The sequence below is a fragment of the Pollachius pollachius genome (assembly GCF_949987615.1).
Source record: "Pollachius pollachius genome assembly, chromosome: 11".
Lineage (NCBI taxonomy): Eukaryota > Metazoa > Chordata > Actinopteri > Gadiformes > Gadidae > Pollachius > Pollachius pollachius.
In genome coordinates, this window is record NC_136944.1 from 8,500,251 (window position 1) to 8,524,597 (window position 24,347).

Genomic DNA, 24,347 nt, shown 5'->3' on the forward strand with positions numbered 1-24,347 from the left:
AATTAATATTAAATTATTATCAGTAGATTTACGTTGTTGTTGCATTATCGCAATTGTGAAAAATATATATGTAATATGTATCAGTTTGGGGCGGCTTTGGGCACGGGCGAAGCCCTCAGCCTCCCTCGGCGAGCACTTAAAAACATACATCTAAGCCGCGAAGCGGTTTTCTATTATCTATCGTATCACTGTTTGGGAAATTGGCAAATTTGGCCTCCCTTCAGTCTACATTCCAAGGGTTCATTTAAGCAAATTGCCTCACTGGAGATGCTCAAAAGAAGTAGACTTGAACCATATTTAATATTGGTTCTGACTCCGCAATCCACCTATCCGCTCCACAAAAGTCTGTCCTAAAATCCAAGAGCCTAACACTTTAAAAGATATTGAACGCAAATAAAGAGGACAATGAAAATCCTCAATGTTGTTATATGATAGCCTAGGTCGCCACTCCCCTGTCTTAGCTCGATAGGACCAACTCGCCCGAATTAGCTAGGCCTACTTGATGCACTTGACTCCGGTTGTAGGGTAAGTCATTTAGAAGAGATATGTTATTGATGCTATTATTGAATCGTCGATTGATTTAGTTTGAATATTAATCATATTGAAAATAATATCGTAGATTTTGTAGCCCTTCTTTGTGTAGGCTATTACTTTATGGTAACACTAAAACAATACTCAGTTTGATTCGTTAGACAGTTAAATATAGGCTAGATGCCTAAAGGTTTATGTCTTTGAATTGTCCTGAATGTGCGCTAATAATTTAGCAAAATACGAAAGTGGTTAAGGACGATATAAATAATGCGGAGTTCATTGTAGTGTAATAACTGTTATAATGGGAAAATTTCCCGAACTGCCATTTGTTGGGTGTGGCCTTTCCTGGCCGAGGGGGTCGAGGATCACTGGCTCTGATAAGGAACGGATACGTCCCCCATTCACGACGAGTTCCATCAATGGTGACAATGACTGGCTAAACCAGTTTTATTGTGGAGCAGAGCTGTTCTCAGCTTCTCTGAGACCTATCCGCCACTGTATGATCCCTTGCTTTTGCCATTGGACTTCTTTATTTATTTACGCTTCGAGCTTAACTAATGTCATCATTTGATTTAGAAACTGAAATCTTTCGTCGAATGAATTTAAAATGATTCGTTTAGGAAGAGTTAAGTTCCAAGAAACAAACTTGTGTGTGTTCTCTCATATTTTGGCTAGATAATGTGTATTTTACATTTAAATGGACCCCTCTCGATGTATTGTATGGTTCAGTCGAATGTCTATCATATGAGTCTGTACGTAGCTCATAGCCAATCGTATCAATTATACCAGATGACGTATGTAGAGCGACAGAAATTCGATTAGGAAGAAGACGATGGGTGTGTCGCATAGACGTCATCGTCTTGCCGTCCCTACCCGTTCTGTGATTGGTTCCCTATCTCAGGCGAAAATCGGATCCATGGAATCCAGGCTGCCTAGCAGCGCGAAATGAAATCGCACGCAAGGCAGCATGCAACCCAGGCTATCTGCCCGCGACGGTGTGTGGCGCATTTCATATAGGCCTACAACATCGCTCACCAGCCTATATAATAATGCTCATCCACAACAAAAGGTACTAAAAAGTAACACAAAGTCGTGAGGATGGTAACGTTGTCTCCGAAAAACTCAACTTCTCTCGGGCTGATGAAAATCGAAAATACAGTTCCTGCAGAAAATCATTGAGTGCTGCGCAAGTTGGTTGAAAATATGTTTTAGTAATAACATAGTGGCTTTACTAAAGTGAAGGAATTTGAACAGAGTCTAAATGGAGACAACTACGGAACCCGTAAAGGGACATGGGGTAAAAAAATAAATAAACGTTTCTCATGAGCACGAGAAAGTATCTGGTGCGCAAAAGAAAGTATCTTGTGCGCACAAAAAGTATCTTGTGGCAAGAGAACATATGTACGCATATCACTGGCAGTATTTGTGTGTGTGAACCCAGTCTCACGGAAATACGTGACAATGTCACGTCATTTAATCAATTCATTCGTGATCTGGGACATGTAATTTCAATTTTTTTCGTGCCAAAAGTACAAATTTCTAACAATATGACAGCTTTTGGCCACCCGTTTCTACGTTCACCCTTGATTCTGAGAAATTGTGACAATTCACGGATATATTTAATGCAGGTGCGCTGCTCTGTAGGCAAACCGCGACGGGGAAAAATTTAGCTGCTTCATCTCTTCTTTTGAGAATGAGTTTGAAATTTGTGCTTTTGGCACGAAAAAAATTGAAATTACGTGTCCCAGATCACAAATGAATAGATTAAATGACGTGACGTGACAGTGTCACGTATTTCCGTGAGACTGGGTGTAGCGAGGGCACTAGTGGGGAGAATTGAGGGGAGAACCGACAACGCCACCAGGGGAATTACACCCCTGGAAATCAATATAAGCTGGTACGTTACTTTTGTGTTGTTGAATATTATTGACAATACTGATGAGGCAAGCAGATTCTTTTAACTGAACGGACAGAGACGGTAGTTCCAAAATAAACCAAATCTTTATTTAAATGGGAACAAAAATGTGCATAAACTGGAACTGCTGAAAATAAGGATTAGTGTAAAACTAATAAACGAGATGGCTAAATAAGGAGAACATATTTGTCATGTACTGATGACGTCAGCACGTCAACGTTGTAACGTTCATTCTTGACGGAGACACTTTGAGGTAAAGTACGGTAAAACTTGGCTCTCAGTGTGTGCGTGATTCAATTCAGTTTCTAGGCATAACATGCCATTAGAAGTGTTACAATATTCTTTATTACAATCAGCTGAGATATTTTGTATATAAAATCTAAAAATCACAATCTAAAATAGCAATCCAAAACTACCAACAAACAAAAGCTGAGGCAAACTGCCGAGAGGCAGTTTGCCTCTACTCCGAGGAGTGCCTAGGGGTGCTACCACTCACCTCCAGTGCCTCACATCAATCCTCACTGCAAACTAAAACCATACAAAAATGTATTGTATCCCAGTGCTTTAACTCACAGGCAAGTGAAGAGACTTCACCATGGGTGCCTAGCCTCCCTACGGTTTGGCGCCCGCTCCAGTCTAAAGAAAAGGAACTTAAAACAGCATCAAAGCAAACATTTAACCCACAGTTGGTTCAATAAACCCAGAATATTGTGGGTATTACAACTAACCCTGCAGTAGGCCTACCTACGCACAACAATCAGTTCTATACATTGCGTCTTTCTTCTGTTTGGCGCACATGGCTAATTTGCACACTCGCACAGGACTGGCTGGCTCCGCTTGCCAAAAAAATAGAACATAGTCTATTTGTGAATAAATGTTTTGAATTCTGAATACTGGACATGGTGAGCTTAAATTGTAAAACATATCGAAAATAGATTTTCTTTCATTTGCAAATTATCAAACTATTTATTTAGATTCACAAATAGGCTATATTCTATTTTTTCACAGAGAGGTTACTAGCACATTATGTGAGCCTCCTCTAGGCGTTCATTCATCCACTCGGTCGTGTCAGCAGCAAAAAACCTGTAAACAACTGAGGGATTGTAGTCCGGCCAACGCCCTGGTCACTTACACATCCGGAGCTGTGTTATTGGGGATAAAAGTACAACATGTTGTCCCTATCATACCGCACGCCTCTCCTCATTCTGCTTATAACATATCTAAGGCTAGCCTATTCTGATAGGTCATCCTGGAGGTGGCATCTAATTGTTCGGACAGTCCTTCGACTGCCTCTTCTGTAAAATTAACAAACCGTTGTTGATTATAGTATATGTAATTTATCCAGTCAACATTTTTATTAATAGTAGACCACCAAAATAGAACCGTTTCAAATCCTGCCGCTATCTGATTACGGGCTTTATGTTCGTTAGGGACCCCTCGGGGTACTCCTATTGAGTCTATATATATTATATATTATATATATTTTTTTATCAAAACTACCCGGGACGGTTGCATACTCCCGTTCCCGACGGGCCAAATCCGGGGAATCACCACTCTTAGATAATTTGAGATCCATCACAGTCTTGCTATTGGGTAAAATGTAGATGGGCATTAACAATTGTATTATTGCGCATGTACCTGAGAATTTAAAGGGGAGAACTCCCCTGAGGGTCTGTCCTCCACAGAACCACCATATATCATTATGGGCATGGGTCATATTGGACAACAATTCTATTTAGTGCTTGTACAGATTTTTGATTTTTGTTTTGAGTGTCCCGTTCCATATTCTGAGCTAATTTCAACCTTGGCATGACATTTCTAGTCAAAATTTTTGATTGCGGAGTCCACCTTGATTTAATTTCAAACTACTTCCCTCCTTGCGCATTGCATCAGCCATGCGCATTAAACGATAACCAAACCTAACAACGCCGTTGGTGCAACCAAGTTGAAGGTTCTTTCCTTATCTATCTGTAAATATAACCAATCTATAGTGAAGGGAAATCAAACCCAGTATATCCAAAACCAAAGGTCGATATTGGTGGGTTTACCATCAGCCGCCTTGAAACCACGTTGTTCCCAAAGTCATGCACTAAACTAAAAACGTTACATGCGTCAGTATATACCGCAACTTATCAGAGTTAAAAATATCATACTTTCAAATGCTAACGTTTTATCAAAGCGTCACAGCAGTAGCAGTGGCATTTGAAAGGTGAACCAACTATTTCTGAATCTAAATCAAGAACCTAGCATGTAGGTTCCCTTCCCAGCAGATGTAGCGCTAATTCATCTGTTGTCCTTAATCAAAGAGATGTTAAAAGAAAAATCACATTCAAATTTGCATGTTCATTATCACTTCTGTGTTAACCGTTTCTCATAAGTTTCCTTCATTACTGTATCCGATTGTCCTACACTAACTATTTAACTTGGATGACCTAATGTTTTTTTATCCTACCTATTGCTCGCATTTGATGTTGTCCAAACTTTGATTCACACCTTTGTACCCAACACGTCCCTCCGTGTTGTCTTTTTCGCTCTATCTATTACATATCACATCAACCGTGCATACGAATTATTCTCTGCAAAACATCCTATTGCGCTACCTTTTGCATACCACATCAAATGTGCATACGATTTATTCTAGAAAAGTAAAGTAAAACCCAGTTTTACCTTTACGTATTCCCAGCTATACATGTCCCTGACATGTTCATTACTATTTCCAATTATTATTTTTTTTAGCTATGCAAGTCCCTGACCTGTCTATACCATTATATAAACAGTATTTATTATTATATTTATCTAGTTTTTTGTTGGTCAACATCAAATCAATACATTATTTCCATTTTCTAATCCTGACTGACCTGAATTCTCACCGTATGAGCCCGTGATCGTCCACTCTCCCGGAGCCCCCCACAAGTTCCACCGTCACCTCTCCAGAACCCGCAGGAACGATTAGTCTGTCGACGTGTGGCTCGGAGGCTCCCGAGGAGAGCCGCAATCCTACGTCTGACACCAAGTCAGTGGGGGGAATTCTGAGCCAGCTCAATCAAAACTGTCTAGACTAGGTAGAATAAAGAGTCATCCCAACTCTTAACAATTATGCTCATCCATCTGGGTATTAAAGGTACGGTGATATACAATAAACAAAACAAAAACTGAACCTAAAGAAAAAAATTCACAAGTTAGTTATTGGTCGACACAATTGTTATCGTTATCAATCATAATAACGACTTTTCCCTAATTAACCTTATTGTTTTTTCTGAAGTGTGCTTTCAATGTCCCCTCGTGTATTCCACCAGGGGAGTAACCTCCATTATCTCGGTGGCCCTGACACCCACACATGGTATATTTAACTTCCATTTGTTTTTATTTTATTTTTTTGTATATATTCGTAAGAAAAGCACGAACAAAAATACATCACAACATGCATTAACAAGCATAACAGGCATACAATACAATAATCTGAGGTCAGAGATTGGAGTTCGTCCTGCGTCTCCCTTCGTTCTCTAAAGGTTCGCACGGAGAAGTCCACTGAGTGGTCAGGAGTTCTTACACACTTAGATTGGGTAATTGAGGGCAGCTGTCTCCCAAAAAGCAAAGGCCTTTGTTAACCGGATGTTAATCTCGCGGCCTTTCCTTATCACATGCGTCTCTGCGCTCCCCTGGTGATTAATGAAAACAGGCCCAAACCAAGAGAAGATAACAAAGGGACAGAGTGAGAACAGATTGCATGGGTTGCGTTCTTGAAGAAAGTAATCTAATCCGGGTCGCCTTTAAGTCACTTTATTTGTTCAAGTATTTCGGTATGGTAACTATGAAGCGAAAGGAGGGGAATTGTATGGACACGCGTGTGAGCGTCAAACAGCAGGCCTCTGTACCTAACTCCCTAGAATGGACTGCCGGATGTTTCTGATTTCGTTGGCTCCAGGCCCTGCTTTAATACCGAGTAGGCATGTCCTATGTGTCGTATTGGCTCCGCCCTCCTCACCTGTCTAAAGGTGCTTCCATCTGTGGCTGGAATAGTTATTGCAGCTTATATGTCCTGCCCCCCTTGTGGCTATGTATAGTAATTACAGCTTATGTGTTCGATCCTACTTCCTAGTGGCTATGTATGGTAATAACGGCTTATGTGTTCGATCCTACTTCCTAGTGGCTATGTATGGTAATTACGGCTTATGTGTTTGATCCTACTTCCTAGTGGCTATGTATGGTAGCCCATGTGCTTAAAATACGTAACAGTGGTCTTAGTGAAACAGCCTAGCCTTGGAGTTGGAGTAGTTTGAGTGATTGCGTGATTTTGCGAGAGAGAGCGCACCTGCCGTGGTGATGTTTGGCTTGTTGTGGGCTTTGTGTATGTGTTCAATGATGTATCTGTCTGATCGTATTAGCTGTAGATGGATGGTTAAATAATGTCACAAGATCGGTCATACTGCAGGCTCTCATTTGCAAGTGCACTGATTGTGTGCCCGTCTCCGATATGCTATACAGGCCTACCTGGCATTTATTCAGTTCATTGTTCTTCTGAGTGCGCAACAATAGTGCCAATTATTGTCGTGTTTGCATTGTAATGCACAACTTTGCCTCTCCCTGTTATAAAATAACGTGCATCCCAACAACTTTAGCCAATGCAGGCTCCTATGTCAGTGTTGCTTTACGAGTGTGTTTTAAGTGTGTGTGCGCACGTGCGTTTGTGTATGTTGTCATTTAGGCTATAGATATAGACTGATTGTCTTGGTTTGCATCCATGAAATATTGTAATGTTATGGCCTAGGCTGCTGCATATTGACAACATTTAGATTGGTGTTGCGCAACAATCTGGGGATGAGGACATCCCCGAATATTGACGGGTATTTCGCACACTGCCATCAATATATAGCCTAACATATAAAAATATAACACTGTACTAGACACAAATGTATTTTCCACTAGCTAGTGGTGGTCAATACATTGTAGTGTATAATACTGCAGAGAAGCTAGTAAAGTCAACACAGCTTTATGTTACGGCGTAACATGGCAGGCACTGCAGCTCTCGACAATGCATTACTTTAGTCTGGCATTTCTCAAACGTAGTGGTCACGTAAAAAAGAGGGAGGGGCTCGTTTTGCATACCTAATAGCCGCGGCTATTAGGTATGCAAAAGCGACTAATCGTCCGCGGTTAAATGCGTCTAAACCGCGGCTTAGAGCATTTAAACCGGCCGGTTTCCGTACGGATTCCGGCCGGCGTCCGGCCGGTTAAGCCCTTTTACCGCGCCATTCTAGGGCCGGATTATGGCCTTCTTGGCTTTCCATAGGCACGAGGCGTAGGCACAATGGCCACAGCTGCCTTAAATAACGCAGCTTTGCTCTTGAATGCAGCCCCAGATTGGTCCAGTACCCTAATAGAGTACTAAAGTGAAAACGTCACGTTGTCCTGGCAACCGGATTTTCAGTTCTACGAGAGACTGCGTTTTCCATTGCTGCCATGTGTTGTTTCTTTCAAAATGAAAATAAATAAATTTCAAGAGGTGAAAATCACTACCAATCGAAACATGTCGAGGCTTTCATGTATTCCCCTGGGGTGTTAAAAGGAAAAGTTTGACGACTTTACTTTAGTTTTTTTTTTATATGAAGACAATCTATTCTCAATATTACTTACATCATTGGTAAAGCAGACTTGCAAATCGATTCGCAAAAAAATCATTCATTTTCTATAAAACATTTGTGTGGCATAGGATTTCCCCTTGTTAATTTGGTTTGTGTAGAACGCAAATCAGTTGCTATGGAAACGTGACGTCACACTTTAATACTCTGTCAGGGGACTGGACCAATCTGGGGCTGCATTCAAGAGCACTACGCTTGACTAGGGTTTCTAGCCTGCTACATTCACATCTAGTTAAAGCTAGGGTGGGTAATTTGGGAGGAAACAGCCGTTGAGATTCCGTTGTGTTCTCTCTGGTCCCTCCCTGCCACGCCCTACCTGCTGTAGCTCCTCCCTCCGAACGTCAGTTATGCGCGTTCATGTGAATTCAGTTACATTGATAGGAAGACGAAACACCATGTCAGATTCTGAGGTAATTAAACATTAGTGCTGATAACTACATAAGTACATATTGAGCTGCATCAACATCTTACTCAAAACAGGTCAAGCACAACAGTGATTGGACAATAAAGAAAAACATTATCGGAATTAAAAATATATATATTTGTTAAAATGACACAGAAAGCCAGGTTACACACAAGGAAACCGTCACTTTAAAGCGATCGCGAAACTTAGCAAGGCTGCTGCTAGCTTGTGTTACGTTAGGCAAGGCTTAATGAAATAGACAGAGCAAACAACGTGTTTACTCTTGAACCGCAAGTCATCTGTGTCCCGCCTAAACGGGTCCGTGCATCAACATACATATAGCTCCGCTATATTCTTTACACAACATCTCCCTCTTAAGTAATAAGTCCCTCCAATAACAAACAGGGTTCACTGTTAACACTCGAACAGTTATCTCAACCTATATAACTATATATTACCTAAAGCTTAATATTGTAGGTTCCTTAGTAACACTCTTGTAAGGTATCACATAAAGCACAAAGCTGTAAACATAAACAAAAACTTAAACCCTCTTACAGGTATCACATAAAGCATAAAGCTGTAAACGTAAACAGAGAACTTAAACCCTCCTACAGGTATCACATAAAGCATAGAGCTGTAAACATAAACAGAGAACTTAAATCTAACAAGTGCACAACTTTCCGCTGTTTTTTCTCTTCACCAGCTCATACCACAGACCAACAGTCCTTAGAGATCCAGACTCCCCGGCGGGCGTGAGACACGACCTGAAGAGGTCACATATGTGTTATTTGCCTCTGTATGTGTGTGGCTCTTTGATTCCCTTGTAGTGTCAGTGGGTGTGTCTGTGTTACCTGGATTTTTGGCCTGTATCAGGTGTTTTGTCTGTGTCTGGTGTTGTCTGGGGCTGTGTATTTTGTACTGGGCGCAAGTGGGTGCGATTACGCCTGAGCTGTCCTTCATCAGTGTGAATGAGGTAGGACCTAGGTGTTACCGCCTTCTGAATGACAGTGCCCTGCTTCCTCTCTCTTGTCAGCCACACGTCCTGACCTGGCTGCAGCTGTGGCAGGGAGCGAACTCTGTGACGCAAGTTGTAGCGGCGTTATTGGTCCTCCTTCGCCTGCTTTTCAGACCTTCTGAAGCCCTTGATGTTCGGCCACCGAGGACGGAGCGCTGCTGTATGTTGTGGTATGTCGGAACGAATTTGTCTTCCCATTAGAAGTTGTGCTGGGGAGTAGCCACTCTCCAACGGTGTAGCCCGATTTGTCTGTAGCGCTTTTGCTTTGTCACCTCCTCCTTTCCACAATCCTTTAACTGTGGCCACCGCCCGCTCTGCCTCTCTGTTTGCCTGGGGGTATCTGGGGCTACTTGTGACATGAGTAAACCCATACTCCATGGCAAAGGACTCGAACAGTGAACAACTGTATTGCGGCCCATTGTCAGAAACGACAGTCTCTGGTGTTCCATGGCGACCAAAAACATCCTTGAGGGCAGCTACAACAGTCACAGCTGAAGCTACCTTGAGAAGGGCTACCTCTATGTACCGTGAAAAATAGTCCACTACAAGAAGATATGTCTCATTTTCCCAGAAAAACAAGTCTGAGCCGACTCGTTTCCAGGGTCTATCTTGCACAGGTGTGGTCAGCAACGGTTCTCGCTGTTCTGCCCTATGCTGTGAGCACGTGCTGCAGTTTTCCACCATCTGACTGATTTGGACAGATAGTCCTGGCCACCAGACTGACTGGCGGGCCCTCGCTCTGCATTTTACGATCCCTTGGTGCCCACAGTGGAGATTATGAAGAATCTCCCGTCTCATGTCACGTGGGATCACAATCCTTTGGCCTCTGAGAAGTAGCTCTCCAGTCAGTGTGATGTTACCCTTTTCAGGCCAGAAGGGGGCCAGCTCTGGGGGGAGCATATGTCTTTCTGGCCACCCCATCTCACAGTACCTGATCAGCTTTGCACAGACCGGGTCAGTTTTCTGTCTCTCTATAATTTCTTTCAATCTGGGCTCTGTGGAAGGAAGACTTTGAGTGACCGTATCCACAAACACAGTGACCGCAGCCTCGTTCTCGCTTTCCTCCTGTGTGAAAGTATGCTCTATAGGGGCCCTTGACAATGTGTCAGCAGTTATCAAGCTCTTACCCGGCACATGTACAATGTCATAAGTAAACCTCAGCAGCCTCAGTCTAAATCTCAGCACTCTCGGGGGAAGTTCGTCGAGAGCCTTGGTGCTTAGCAATGGCACTAGTGGCTTGTGGTCTGTCTCTAATCTGAATTTCAGTCCGATGAGATAGGAGGACAGACGCTCACATGCCCACGTAGCTGCCAGAGCTTCTTTCTCTATTTGTGCATAGTTTTTTTCGGTATCAGACATACCTCTCGAGATGAACACAATGGGTCTCGATGTTCCATCTGGCTGCTGTTGAGTTAGGACCCCCCCTAGTCCAAACGATGAGGCGTCCGCCGACTCGCACGTTTCAGCTGTCGGTGAGTATGCAGCCAACACCTGTGTGGAACTCAGTTCTGCTTTGAGCCTTTGAAAGGCCTCCTTCTGTGGCTCTTCCCAACACCACTCGTTCTTTCCACATAGCAGGTCTTTGATCGGGCGTGTGTAGGATGCAAGATGGGGCAAAAACTTACTGAGGTAATTGGCCATTCCCATCACTCTCTTCACCCCTTCGACATCTGTTGGTGCAGGCATCTCTTGTATTGCTTTAATCTTCCCTGGGTCAGGTGTCACCCTGTCCACAGTGACACAATGGCCCAGAAACATCATGCTGTCTTTTGCAAACTCACATTTTTCCCCATTTAGTGTCAGTCCCTCTTCCTTGAGTTTTCGTAGGACCTGAGGCAGTCTCTCATTGAGCTGGGTCTCGTTCTCGCCATACACAAGTATGTTATCTGCGTGACACACTGCACCTGCGCATCCTTCCAGCATCTGAAACATGCGACGCTGAAAGTGTTCGGGCGCCGAGCTGATTCCAAACGGTAGCCTATTGAACGCATACCGCCCGAACGGGGTAATAAAAGTCGTCAGCAGCTTGCTTTCATCTGACAATGGGATCTGCCAGAAGCCCGACGTGGCATCCAGCTTTGAGAAGATTTTCGCCCCAGCGAGCATTCCCAGAGTATGATCTACGGCTGGGAGAATGTGTCTCTCTCTCAGAACCCACTTATTTAAGTGTGTTAAGTCCACGCACAGCCGTATTTTTCCATTGGGCTTGGGTACGACGACAAGGCCAGCACACCATGGTGTAGGTTGTGTCACTTTGGAAACCACCCCCATGCTTTGCATACGGTCAAGCTCTGTTCTCACCTTATCACGCAGTGGGAGAGGCACACGCCGTGGAGAAGACAGGGCGTGTGGGACAGCATGCGGCTCCAATGCAATCGTGTAGGGCTCCTTTAACTTTCCCAGACCCGAGAATACAGTGGGGAACTGAGCTTTGAAATCCTCCTGTTGCACTTCCACTGTATGGACACGCTTCACTAGCTTGAGAGTCATAATCGCTGGGAGACCTAAAAGAGGCTTTGTCAGTTCATCAACAACATACACTTGTTGTTTAGTTGCCTTCTCTTTACTGGTCAGGTACCCTTCAAAACATCCTTTAACGTCCAGTCGGTGATGCCCTGGTCCATACAACACCTTACTAGGCTGAGTGTTCCATGTATTTTACTGGAATAAGTGCTGCTCGGAATTGCAGTAACTGCAGCTCCTGTATCTAGTTTGAATGCAGTCTCCCCACCGTTCAGCTGCAGCACTCCCAACCATTCTTCCTCTTCACCCGAGCGCACTTCTCCCAAAAACGCAAACTCCTCGTCTTCCGAACTAGTGTGCCCCTGTGTAATGTTATGCACACTCTTGGCTGACCTGCATTTTTTAGCGAAATGTCCTTTTTTATGGCACTTCCTACATTCCTCATTACGGGCAGGGCAGTCTTTCCAGAGGTGTCTCTTGGCATAGCCACAGTTGCCACATTCTGTGGGCTGGCTATCCGCTGTGTCATGAAATCCTTTATGCCCTTTGATGTGTTTTTTGTGTATCGCTTCAACATGCCCTGCTGAAGACTCTGCCCCTCTCAGCACAGGCTGTTGCTTTTTTACTGCTGCACTTTGTCAGACTTTTGTCATTGCCTTAGCTAATGTCAGTTCTGCGTCTAGCTGTAGACTCTCCGATAGCTTAGCATCTAGTATGCCGACCACTATTCGATCCCTTATCAGCTCTTCACTCAGAGCCCCGAACTGACAATGTTCTGCAAGTGTGTGCACCGCTGTGATAAAAGATTCCACGCTCTCAGCCGGCTGTTGACTTCGGCGATTTAAGCATGCCCTTTCATAGATCACGTTCCTCTTGCTGACGCAGTGCTTTTCAAACGCATCAATCACCGACTCGTACGACTTCTTGTCGGTATCAGACAGAGGTAAAACACTGAGGATGTCTTCTGCATCGTCACCAGCTGCATACATAAAAGCGTTCACCTGGAATTCCTTTGACTGTTTGTCCAGCCCTGATGCAATTCTGGAGCGTTCGAACCGCTTCATCCATCTCGGCCAGTCATTTGTATTGGAGAAGTCGAATTTATTGGGCGGGATTAGCTGTGGTGCTAACTGTTGCTGCTGGTGCTGCTATCGGTCTTGCATCTTGTTTCTTTTTTTTTTTTTTTTCTTCCCCGTATTTCCTTTCCTTTTCTTATCGCATTCCGTGTTATTGTCGTTCTACTGCCCCACTTCTGACACCATGTTACGTTAGGCAAGGGTTAATGAAGTAGACAGAGACGGAGCTGCAAACAACGTGTTTACTCTTGAACCGCAATTCATCTGTGTCCCGCCTAAACGGGTCCGTGCAACAACATACATATAGCTCTGCTATATTCTTTACACAACAGCTTGCAACAACGTTATAACAATACATGGAATATCATATGCTACACTTCCCTCGCTGTGCTTATCTTGGCAGTTGTGTCAAAGTAGCTTTTACACAAACGTGACTCGGACATTATCCACAGTTGCGTTGAGGCCTAGGCGACGCGTGAGCACAATCTCTGTGTTATTCCGACAGGTTAGTGTGACAATAACTAACACAAAAAAACGGATCGGAAAAGAACCATGGGCCGATGCAAGACATCCTACGGAACCGCATTAAAACGGTTACATTACAGAACCGTAATGTAACAGTTATCGTGGCTCTGCCTAGTAAAAAACCATACCAGCCGACACTTTACATATTCTTCACAATATACCATGGAGAGATATCACTATTCCTTACCTGTCTATAAGAAATGTAGCCATCTCAGCGTCCGAGTTTCTCAGGTCACGTAACTCTCTCCATCGCTCATAAGCCACGCCAATGTTTACTCTGGTTTTATTTCAAGCTCTCTCCGCCTCCCTTTTAGTAGCTGTCCTTTCAACAAGTGTCTTTCCTCTTTTTTTCGCTGTCTTAGCGATGTCAGTTGTTGGTATCCGGGGAATGGGAAATTTAGGGGCCGTTGATGAAGACATTGCTATTCATTTGCTGTCGCCATAGTAGTGCAAAACTGTCAGACTGCTAGGCTCGTGAACGCTCACGCTGGGACGCACCAACGTCGTTGCCAAGGTGAACGGACAGTCCCACAGCCAATAAGAACGGAGAATCAGAGCCTCGCTCTGATTGGTCAAAGTGTACATGAGCGGTGGCAATTTTTGGGGGCGGCACACAGAGGCAGGGGAGGGCAAAGTAATGGGTAGATATTCTCAGAGCACTTCACCTACATATAGCTGACTGGCTATTATGACAGTTTTGCCAAATATTACAGTAAAAAAATTACCCACCCTAGCTTTAATCGGATCAAGCTCACAAAATGATCAGGCTTATACCGTTGGACTCCTTTGAGTCTCAGCTTTCATATAGCAAATAGTTTGTTTTGTAGGTGGTATACAGATCGGATTGGCAATTATCAGCCCAACAGATTGAAAACCGCGAATCAACCAAAAACCTGCCAAAACGTACATTGCAAGAAAAACGATTTATCATATACTTCTGCAATGGCAAATACACGAATACACACCTAAACTTAATTATTAACTTTGACGTTATGTGGTATACAAGGAACCGCAAGTTGGACCTCTGGCGCCCTCCTAGGTCCTTTGTCTCTATGGGTTGGTAAGTGTTACTGAGTGTGTTTTGGTGTGTCATGTGGTGTTCAATAAAGGCAACTCAGACTGCTAAAATTGGCCTCCCGTCTCATCCTTCCCGTGCTGCTTGCCACAGTATGTTTGCTACATAAGCTAAAATAAAACAAACCTCAAAATAGTCATGCATAAAATGAACCTCAAGAACATCAACCGGATGGCTATGTAGGCTACAGTCAACGCCAGCTCGACTAATACATCATGAATCAAATCAAATCTCCTTACATCTGGCGCGGAGGATTGATTGACAGGTCTGATGGCCCTCCCTCGCCCCTAATTACGATCGAACAGGTGCCCATCTACCACCCTTTAATACTTGTTAACTAAGCTTTTTTTTTAAATCAGCCGCCCAATGCTCTTTTTTGCAGCCTAAAGGGATTAAAAGTAGCCTTAAAACCGCTCAATCTGGCATCACTGCTAGAACGTCCTCAAGCTCGCCTCAACGTAAGTCAAGAGATCAACTTAAAATATACGAAGCCGGCATGAAATTAAACTGTAAAAGTATAAATTATATCAAAATTTCTTTCATATTATTGAAGTGTGTCGATTTGTTAAATGTTTGAACGAAGGTTAACGCTTAAAAATTGACCAAGTTACAAAGTGCCAGAGAGTGGGCGGACGGAAAGTTAAAAATATTAAAAAAGTCTGAAAGGAAGTGCGCGATTCTCCAGGTGATTTTCTTTGGAAGGAGGGCCTCAAAGTTTGTAGAGAATAATAAAGAAATAAAGAAAGAAAGATTAAAATCTAAAAGGAGCTATAGTTGAGCGCTGCATGCAGCACTCGCCTAAATAGGATTCTTCAACTTTTTTTTTTCAAAATTAGGGACTTTCATTAACAGTGATATAATTGAATAGATTACTATGATGGTAATCTACGTTGAACCATGCTGCCATGTAGGAGATATTTTTGATTGTGTGTGGTGATGGCTGGTCTAACCTTTGCAGACAGGTTAGACCAGTTTCTTCATTTAATCAGATTAAAGACATAGTTCGACTATGCTCCCCAATTGGACAACAGCAATTGTCTGATTGTACATGGCTTGGAGAAAATAGATTAATTGGCCAAAGCATGTGATACGTTATGATAGGTGGCACTGTACCCATTTCAACTAGTGGTAATAGAGCCACCGGCTGACCTCTTTACGTCACCAGCAACAACAAACTCAGGTGGCATTCGAGAAAGATGTTTTCAGAAGACAGCTGTCAGTTCACTTCGGGTCAATGTCATTTCTCCGATTGTTCTGACCTCTCTGTGGTATGAGGACTCCTCCGGCTGCAGAGCCCCTACGGCTGTGAGTCTGCATACGGGAACAATCCCTTTCTCTTCCATGTCGCGGTTAAATCTGGACTTCAGAGAGTCAAAGCCAAAGTTCCTTGCCCCCACTTCTTTCTCCACCATGGCCGAGATAACCCCCACTACAAGTCTTATTGGGGAAGTCATAGAACCTGACGCAGTCTTTAGATTCATAATATCACAGAATATCCCCTTCAGTTCGGCCGCAGAGCAATGAATGAATAAAGATCTAACCCTAAACGAAGAAAAAAACATTTATTTTGAAAGATGTGCCCAAAGTTACTACTTTACAACCTCGTTGATGACCAACATTTAGAAAAACATGTACTTTATTTCAGCCTTGGGTGAAATCGAAGCGTACTGTGTACCGAATGCATGTTGATGATGATACACATGATTCTAGTGTAACTACATTCTAGTGATTCTAGGGTAACTACATTGGCACGACACCGGCTTCCTCCATCTTCTGTGCCACCTTTTTTAATAAATCACTGGTTCTCGTTTTCCGACGGCGACAACAACATGACTACCGTCTCCTTCTACTTCCGGCTCACGCCCCCGCTAAAGATCCCGAGCATGTGCAGAACGCAAATCCAATTCCAATTAGATTGACCGTAAACATACCCGCTTAATGCGATTGTCAATCGAATAATCTAATGGTCTTAATCCATCTATGAGAAACACGGTTCAATTCGATTTTAGTCCGACTAAGGTATACATGCAGGTGGGCGTGTCGACCTAGATGTATGACGGATAGATGAGCATTGTTGCTACAGTCCACTGAATAGGCTGGCAGACTGATCTATCCAGAACGCATCTAGGTGGACACGCCCACCTGTAATGTCAGAAGCTGCACATTTTCAAAACGGCTTGATGGTATAATATGTCCCCTTTAAGATGCATGTATACCCTAGTCGGACTAAAATGGAATCGAATCGTGTTTCGAGTGTCTTCCTCTGTGTCTCCAGATGGCCTCATTCGTCAGAACAGGTCTGCTACTGCTGCTGTCTCTTGTCATCTTCAGTGGGATGAGCTGCCTCTGGATCTCAAGATTCTCTCAAGAAGACGAGATTGAAGCCCAGATGAAAAAGTGGTAAGGCTCAAAGTTGATTTGAAAGTGTACGCGTGTGAGAGTTCAGTCACTCTCAGTGCAATATTCATGTATTCACAAAGCTGACCTCGGACATCCCAACCCATAAGCTAATGGGTTGATTTTTCAATACATTAGTGCTTGTTAACAGTTTTGGAGCAAAGGAATACCACAATCCCAACAAGAAATTCAAGGCACACACACAAAAGTCTTAGGGAAGGAATGCTATTAATAATGATATTGTTTTTATCAAATGTTATTCTTATGTTTTAACTGTAATATTTATTCATTCTTGAAGGCAGTTGCATTCATGAAAAGTACACTATAAATAGGGTGTTATTATTAATGGTACCTGTAGGTCCCCGATAACTGGCCAAGTGAAACCCCCGGCTTCCTGCAATTGCTCAGCGAAGGCACATGATCTTGCAGGGCGCATTCCTACTGCCAACCGAACAAACATTCAGAAACGACGGGCAGAGGAGTACAAGAAGCACCAGGCGAGGTATGCACGGCCACCAGTACCAGGAACACAGGATGGAACAAAGTGATGGCGGGGAGGAGAGACACTGATAAAGAATGTATCAATTGATCATTTAATCAATTTCTAAATGATTACTGTGTTCACTAATCAAATGAATGTTGTAAGATGATAGTTTTTTTTTTCATATCTAGCAACCCTGAGTACTCTGAGAGTATTTAATCATCACACAGGCCAAAGCCAAACAAACCTTGTGAGAAGCCAGTATTTTGATTTGAATGTTTGAATTCAAATCATGGTCATTTTATGATTTAGTACAGAAACTGTTACATTGTGTTCTTTTTTTTATTCAGTTTGAATATTGTTAAATTGACATTGTTGATTATTGGTTAATTGGCATATTGCTTGTATTGGTTAATGGATTTGTGGATTATAATATTTCTTTCTATCTCCTGTGTCCAGAACAGGCTCCATTTTGAACACACTCCTCCTTGCTGCGTCCAACTCTCCACTGCAGTATCCCATTCAGGGTTTCACAGTACGCCCCTTGGTCCCCACTCTTATTCCAGGTACAATATGTTGCCCTTTGGTGGTTCAATGAAATCGTCCTGATACTGCCCTTAAGTCAAGAGTAGTTCAGTTGCTGTGCAAGTGCACTGCACAAATATACTAACATTGACAGTGAAAATGTGCCCAATAAGCTTTTTCCTCAGCATCCTTTCAGTCTTCATTTTCAATGTATACCTCAGGAAATAATTTAATCCTAGGTTTGTTTCAGGTTTAGCGTTGCACTCAGCTCAAAGAAGCAGCTACAAGGTTGGTAGTAAAACTCTGGGTGTCAAGTCAAAATCAGGATACAAGGGACATTTCTGGATATATTGGAGCTACAGGTTACAGTTCCCTGTTATATCTTCCAGCATCACACAGGTCCCCCTAAATTAATATTTTAACGTTTCATAAAGCAATTGTTATATGTTTGAAATGTCCTTTTATCCCTTCAATGACATTGCTATGGGTGGGTCTTTATCATTTTATTCAAGTGGAGGGTTTGGGGACTTCTGGATTTTCTTGGCAGCACTCTTTTTTGCTGCAGATGATTTCAACACTGAAATCAAGCCACATTTCCCCCATTTACATGCCACTTTATTCTATACATATAGCTTTTAATATTGTGTGATGAATCATTATTTTTCTAAACAATGCAGATAATTTTTTTTTATTATACTTTAATCATTTGGTTCCATGCAACTTGCATAATCTATGCAAACTACTGAGTACTACTGCTTGATGTTCTACATTTCACTTCATGCCTTCCGTCTGATGATTGCAAAAAGTAACAATAATCCAAAAAAAAATCCTTTGACCACAGCTAGGTACCCACTCACTCACTCTAAACACGCCTCTCCATGTGTTTTATAGGTATCACTAAATGTCACCAAAGGTGTGCTCCGTCTAGGGAGCAGAAGTAAAGCAGAAAGTGTCGAAGGTGATCCATGAACCCCATCAAAGTTTACATTGTTTTAATGTACTAATAAACTACTTGTCAATGGAATTGACTTGTATGAAATATGATTTGCGAAAAACCAATAGGTGGTGGGAAGAACTTGTTGATCTTGGAAAAGCTGAACTTAGAGGAACTCAACAAACTTCTTGCGAATGTCACCTACACCAGCACTGTGTACCACATACACAACGGAGACCTGGGTACTCTAAGATCTTTTCAATTGATGTATGGGCTGGGTGATGTAATTGAAAGATACGTACTGAACGTGTGATCAGGTTTTTATGTGATGTGATGTTCTCATTTTGCACTCAAAGCCATCCAATATTACAGTGGATTATGTTATGTGTGTCAAATCTGATTTATCCTGAATGGTGTTAATTTGTTTTGCAGTTCACTTCTCGTTTGAGCATCATGAAGCTGTGTTCCCCATTGTCATTCGGCGACCAACCGTACCTGTACTTTTCGACATGGGAACAAGTATAACCACAAAATTGTTTCCTTATAAATCTTCCATTTTTACCGTTGAGTAGAATCATGAACCCTTACCTTCTTCCTCTCTCTATCCCTTGCCCCCCTCCCCTTCCACTCTTTCAAAGACATTAGCGACCAAGTGACAGTCACCACCAAGACCTTCCTGCGCTACAAGGAGTTGAAGGTGCTCATAAGAAGCCTCAGACAATTCTACAAAGACGTGGTGCTCATCGTGGCCGATGACAGCTTTACTCCAGAAAACATCACAGAAGAAAATGTTCTGCAATACATCATGCCTGGGGGACAGGTAGGCGTGTTGGAACCATGCTCATGCATGCACACAGAACAGAATATGTATTTCCTGTGTTTGTCGTATGAGAGAAGTCTAACATAATGTATTGAAAGAGGGACCTCTAGAGGAAAATGCAACCCATTGAAAATTATAATCAACAAAAACAATTCAAGTAAAACAAGTAAAAAGTGACATTCTTACTTTAAGTTAATGTCAAATCTTTCCCTTCCACAGGGCTGGTTTGCTGGCAGAACCCTGGCTGTCTCTCAAGTCACCACCAAGTACCTTCTTTGGGTGGATGACGACTTTCTATTCACTGAGAAAACAAAGATAGAGGATCTGGTGGAGGTGATGGAGGCAACACCAGAGTTGGATGTGGTGAGAATCTTATAACTCATTGATCAAATGAATTATTATTACAGGATCGTTAAAGAATGAGCAGGTGTGAGGTTATAATATCTCGTAATCCTTCTTAGGTGGGGGGTTCAGTAGATGGAAACGAGTTCTACTTCTCCATCGACTATGAGGAAGGCGATGGAGTCTACGGAGGCTGCCTGCAAAGGAAGTCCAAAGTAAAGATCCGATCACTACCAAGTTACCCACAATGTTCCATAGTCGATGGGGTGGTCAACTTCTTTCTGGCTCGTACCGATGCTGTGAATCGAGTGAGATTTGACCCCAAGCTGAAGAAAGTGGCACATTCAGGTATTTAGCCGGCCATTTCTACATGTGGCGGGTTGTGTACACGCATCCACAAATGTATTTATTTTTGTTCTTTTTGGGCCCACACTAATATCGAAATGTCAATGTCAAAAACCGTGTAGAGTGCTGAACCGAGCATAGACCCAGTATGACCGGAAGGCTTATTGAGCAGAACTACAGCCAGTGTGTATTGGTGAGGAACTTCAGGGATAGAGGAGGACTGTGAAACCTCAAGTCCTTTGGGAAGAGTAAGTCTAAGTCATGACAGAGAGGAGGCACAAGGACAGTCCTGACCAGTCCCTATATAATACGACCTGAGAGAGGCCCAGGAAAGACTACAGTCCTGCATAGGAACCTGTTACTGCCCTGCAACATCCTGCCCTTGGAAGAAGATAAGATATATCTTGAACGGAAAAAATAGTAAGCCAAACACAGAGGAGATGATTACAAGTCAGCAAGAGCAGAAGGAGCGAGACCCTGACAGAAGTTCAGATGATGAATGTAACTTGAGATTCATCACCACACGAACAACAGAGCCTTTCGACCAGGTCAAAAGACAGTTGAGAGTTGAAGCAGAAGAATTTCAGCCACAAGCAGCTGACAGTGAACTGGAGCAAGGAGGCCAGACCACTGAAGTATACAATGGAAGGAAACTGAGCTATATGTGAGGCATAGGACATGGGGGTCTGTGTCTGTGTGGACCTTCAGTGAATGTGAATGAGTTACGGACCATATGTGTTGCAAATATGAGTTTGATAGTTTTGAGAGGGAATGAAATGCTTCAGCTAACTGTAGCGATTTACTAGAACGGAAGTCAGTCGGGTTAGGGTTAGCAGGCTACAGACGACTTGTAGCCTGCTAGAAGATACGTTGTGTCAAAAACTTATCAATGTGGTAAAAACAGGGCTATCCTTAGATGCCAAAGTAGGTATTTAGTCTTTGATTTTTAGCTACCAACAGAGCTGTTATAGAGAGAGCTATGCCACTCCTGGCTGTAAAAAAATGTCTTCAAATTTTTGCATTAATGAAATATAGGGGTCATTTAAATTAAGCATGCAAATATTTTGCATTTCTTTCCTTTAATTATCACATGAATTGGACAGCAGCTTGAGTTGGCAGCTATTGTGGCATAGGCAGAAGTGCTTTTATAAAAATTGTCGTTTGAATATTATAACATAGAAAACTGTCTTCTCATCCACTGTCAGAAAACCGCTATGGCACAATGAAACTACAAGTGCAAGGACTTGTAGTTCCTGAATTGGGTATATATCCATTTTGTGATTGTAATAGTGGCTTTAAAAGACATTGGTCACACACTGGTAATAGGTTTGGGTTTTAATGAAATCTAGCTTTCTGGTACAGGTGTCAGCCGCTCTTCTGCCCATCTGGTCTTTATCAATATACCACCCATAACTGATCTTCCTCTTCTTTATTAAAAATAACATTGACATTTACTGCATGGACCTGGATTCCCTGCCATCAACTCAGCTTTACTATTCATAATTGTTAGTCCTCCATTATATGCTCCCCGTCTGTGTACGGCCATGGTTATTTTACTTGATGCAGAACGAGGCAGTCTAACAGTCTAGTTTATAGATTATTTCCCTTGAAACAATAGCCCTTTCTGGGGGGATGGTAAGTCATCTTGCTTTTGGTGAAACACCAGAAGCGCTCTTGCTACTTTCTTTCTTAAGGTTCAATAATTATTTTTTGTTTTTTCTATAGAATTCTTCATGGATGGTCTCGGCCAATTGATGGTTGCTTCGTGTGGCCATGTTTCCATCGGCCATCAGCCGAGAATGGCCAATGCTGAATATTCGCGTTTCAGAAATCCGGGAAATGCTGAAGTGCAGTATAAACTACAGCTGCACTACTACAAAAACCATCTAAAATGTATCCACTATGGATAGAAAGAATCCCGAATGATCCTCACGCTATAAGTTAAAGTCAACTTCCACTATCTGGTCCACTTTTTGGAGCCATATTTAAACCTGCACTATGTATGTTTTACCATAAGCAACCTCCTTTGGCTTGAGTGATTGCTACAGTAACGTCTCCATCATTTTCAGACAACCTTTTTTTATTTCAGAAGACAATATGTTACACTAGTTCATATATTTAATGCAGAAAATACCTGCTGTAGAAAAGTGACAATGTGAGTTTAAAGCTGTAGTATGTAACCTTGTTTCATTAATGCATTTTTTTCATTGAAATGCCCCATTTTGGGAAAAGTACACAAATTCTTTACTCGAGTAGAAATACAGATACTTTTGTTAAAAAATACTGCACTGAACTTCTTTTTACTAAAAGAAAAGCGGAAAAGTACAGGCTCTGAAATGTAGTATAAATAATTTTTTTAATAAAAAGTAGCCCTGACATTTCTACCGGCTGTTTCTTTGCAAAGCTAACGGAACCTCACGTCATATTAATTAACTTCAAGACTGTTAAATAAAATAACGGAGTGTCTATTCGTACCCCTGGTACTTTCAGCCTTGGCCACCCAGTTGGACTAAAAACACCCTTTGTGATGCGCATCGCATACACGCATGTGCGTATTGATGCGAATAGATATTATGTAATATCCCAAATACATAAATATTTAGGTAGTTTGGGTTTAATTATTGGTTAACCCAATAAACTAACCCTATAAACTAAATACGTTGACTTTTGACTTGCATTGATGAAATTACGCTACAGTACACATGTAGTTGTGTGTTGGATAATTTCAAGATGTAGTTGGCATGAGTATGTTGGCATGCAGCAAAAGGGTATTAATAGAGGATGCAGTAGGCAGAGGATGTAGCAAAAAGGGTATTAATAGAACACATTTCTGTGTGCATTTACTGATAATTGTACAAGGGAACAAATAGCATATTGTGATAACCCGGTTCCGAAGTGTCTGTTCTCACGGCAAGTACCACGCATTGGATCCTGGTTTAAGCCGCAGTCGGTGTTTATTCCCAAACAAGAAATACAACACTGAACTAGGGTCTCCGTGAGCCTCGTAGTCTGGGGTGCATCAATGGTCTCCTCCTGGTTGGTTTTTTTCTCCCGCCACCCCGGAATGAGTCCTCGGCTGCCTTTTAAGAAGTCTGCCCGCTCGTTCCCTCCCTCCGGCCAGGTGTTCCCCATCTGGCTGATGAGGGTGAGGCATGTGGTGCTCTCTGCCGCCGGCTAGTGGATGGCGGCGGTACACGCCCTCCACCACTAGCCCCCGGATCCTCCTGGTGGGGAGCGGGTTGTCACAATCAAGGGCGTAGGAACCGGGGGGGACGGAGGGGACGTGTCCCCTCCAATATTGGAGACAGGCGCATCTGTCCCACCTAAAAATTATACCAGGGGAGAAAAATATTTTATTTTATTTTGAAAGCGCAACACAGCGTCTTGTCACCGCTTCTTATTCAAAAAAACTGGATGATTGAGCGTGCAATTAAAGAATTGATTTGATATTTATGAGTTCATTACTGCCATTCAAAATGTGTTTTCCTTTACATTTACAAATGTATCTTTTTAGTAGAATAAAATATATTTGTGAATTTTTTCAGTGTAGTTAATTTATGACATATTTCTGTTCAAACCATTAACGGATCTGTCAGGTTTCCGATATGTGTCCCCCCCAATGTTAAACTCATTCCTACGCCCCTGGTCACAATATACTGATAATTGTACCAGGGGTGCAAATAGCTTCACCATAAAATAAATATAATGAACATTAACGTCACTTATGTTTCCGTACAACAGTTAAAATAAATATGTTAATATGTCATGCAGTACAAGCAACTCATTCTAGAAGTTGTGCTGCTCATGCAGCAAGTGTCTGCCAGAGTTAGAGGAGGTAACATCAAGCCAACTCAAACAGTT

General features: G+C 42.5%; 1 protein-coding gene across 1 annotated transcript; it reads left to right on the forward strand.

The window, feature by feature from the left end:
* The first annotated feature begins 461 nt into the window (after positions 1-461).
* On the forward strand, positions 462-22,806 carry LOC307082127 (beta-1,4 N-acetylgalactosaminyltransferase 2-like). The gene is made up of 12 exons (XM_079745580.1): positions 462-525; positions 16,918-17,042; positions 17,398-17,541; positions 17,980-18,086; positions 18,296-18,333; positions 18,937-19,003; positions 19,108-19,221; positions 19,412-19,498; positions 19,618-19,799; positions 20,019-20,162; positions 20,261-20,489; positions 22,212-22,806. The coding sequence occupies exons 2-12, from the start codon at positions 16,918-16,920 to the stop codon at positions 22,394-22,396; spliced, it is 1,422 nt and encodes a 473-aa protein (XP_079601706.1). The 5' UTR covers positions 462-525; the 3' UTR covers positions 22,397-22,806.
* The last annotated feature ends 1,541 nt before the right edge of the window (positions 22,807-24,347 follow it).

Bases quoted from the DNA above. Each gene is read 5' to 3' on its own strand.
- LOC307082127 (XM_079745580.1), top strand. From the start codon at position 16,918: ATGGCCTCATTCGTCAGAACAGGTCTGCTACTGCTGCTGTCTCTTGTC. The intron at 19,004-19,107 runs GTGATCCATGAA...AAAAACCAATAG, and splicing joins TAAAGCAGAAAGTGTCGAAG to GTGGTGGGAAGAACTTGTTG. The intron at 20,490-22,211 runs GTATTTAGCCGG...TTTTTTCTATAG, and splicing joins GAAGAAAGTGGCACATTCAG to AATTCTTCATGGATGGTCTC.